This window comes from Chinchilla lanigera, unplaced genomic scaffold, assembly GCF_000276665.1.
Source record: "Chinchilla lanigera isolate Chin_1 unplaced genomic scaffold, ChiLan1.0 scaffold00194, whole genome shotgun sequence".
Classification (NCBI taxonomy): domain Eukaryota; kingdom Metazoa; phylum Chordata; class Mammalia; order Rodentia; family Chinchillidae; genus Chinchilla; species Chinchilla lanigera.
This window is the reverse complement of record NW_004955595.1, coordinates 899,988-901,222: the sequence shown is the minus strand read 5'-3', so window position 1 is coordinate 901,222 and position 1,235 is coordinate 899,988. Positions and strand designations below refer to the sequence as shown.

The window sequence follows — 1,235 nt, the reverse complement described above, 5'->3', positions numbered from 1 at the left end:
ACTTGGCAGGGGACTGCGGGCTCTCCAGGGGAGGAAGCAGACCCTCCTCTCACCCCAGCAAAGGTGACCCCTCTCCCCAGCTTCGCATTGCCCTGGACAGAGACACCTTTTATCATCACCCTCCCATTGAACATCAGCCAAGGAAATGGCCAGGAGAGGGCTCCTGGTTCCTGAGCTCTCTTTCCATCAAGGGCAGTGGCTGATCCCACAGAGGAAGTTTTGGGCGAGACCCCTGGGGTCAGGTACCAGGCCACAATGCCCTCAGCCCACTGGAGCCCTCTTCCTCTGACCTTTGCTTTGAGTCCTGCAGGTGCTGAACGAAGCCCCCACCCCAGCAGCAAACATCCTTCCCCTCCTGACCTCCTGTCCATGGGCTGTGAATGCTCTTCCCCCGGAGCTACTTATACCACCCTGGTGTTGTTTACTTGCTCCACCTCCCCCTCCCTCCTAAGTATATGTCCCCCGTGGGAAGGTGCAATCCTCCTCAGAGGCCAAAAGCTGGAATAGGGAGATGCTTTAGCTGAAAGAAACTCAGGCACGGAATCATTGCTCAACTTTATTTTATGAAGTGACACACATTCAGTCTTGTCTTGTGTCCAGCAACAGGGACACTAAACAAGTGGGCCCCGAGCACCCAATGAATAACTAACAAAGGCAAAAAAAGTTAGGGTTCAACAAGGACATGGCAATACATGCAGGAATTTAGGGCCTAGGGAGGGATGCACTGTGTGGTATGGGAGCATGGACCTCAACCCCCTTTCCCTAGCAGAGATTCGGGGGGAAATAGGGGCCCGAAACGCCGCATGGTCCGTAAGAGGAGGGCGAGGTCGTTAAGGAAGGTAGTGAACACTGTCTGTAGGCGTCGCCGGTCCTGGGCCACCCATGTCCTGAAAGTGAGAGAAAGGAAAATCCAGTCACCAGTCAGAGCTATACCCTGGCTTAGAGACCCCGCCCTGCTTAGTGCTAACTCTCAGGCACCTCCCCTGTCCATGAAAATGCCCCTCCCTGCTCTTCGGGCTGCACCCCGAGCCCAGGCCCTTGTAAGACTGACACAGTCAGGACGCTGCCAGCCACGCTGAGCACCCTGTAAACGTCAGGGTTTTCCCCCAATATAGCCAGGGATGTTCGGCCGACCTCCGCCTCTATGGGACATCCGAAAGGCACCCTGACAGTGCTGATGGAGACAGGTTAAGGCACAAACCTCTGCAAACCAGACCCTCCCTTAGGGGCAGCTC

The 1,235-nt window shown here is 55.8% G+C and overlaps 1 protein-coding gene across 1 annotated transcript in view; it reads right to left on the bottom strand.

Moving 5' to 3' along the window:
• Positions 1-543: 543 nt before the first annotated feature.
• The window catches only part of LOC102007390 (EKC/KEOPS complex subunit LAGE3-like), a 9,481-nt gene continuing 8,789 nt past the window's right edge, over positions 544-1,235 (bottom strand). The window contains exons 2-3 of the mRNA XM_005414678.1: positions 1,052-1,174; positions 544-887 (exon numbers count right to left, since the gene is read on the bottom strand). Coding sequence (XP_005414735.1) covers positions 749-887; positions 1,052-1,174 — 262 coding nt within the window. The 3' untranslated portion in view covers positions 544-748. The remainder of the gene's footprint in view (positions 888-1,051; positions 1,175-1,235) is intronic.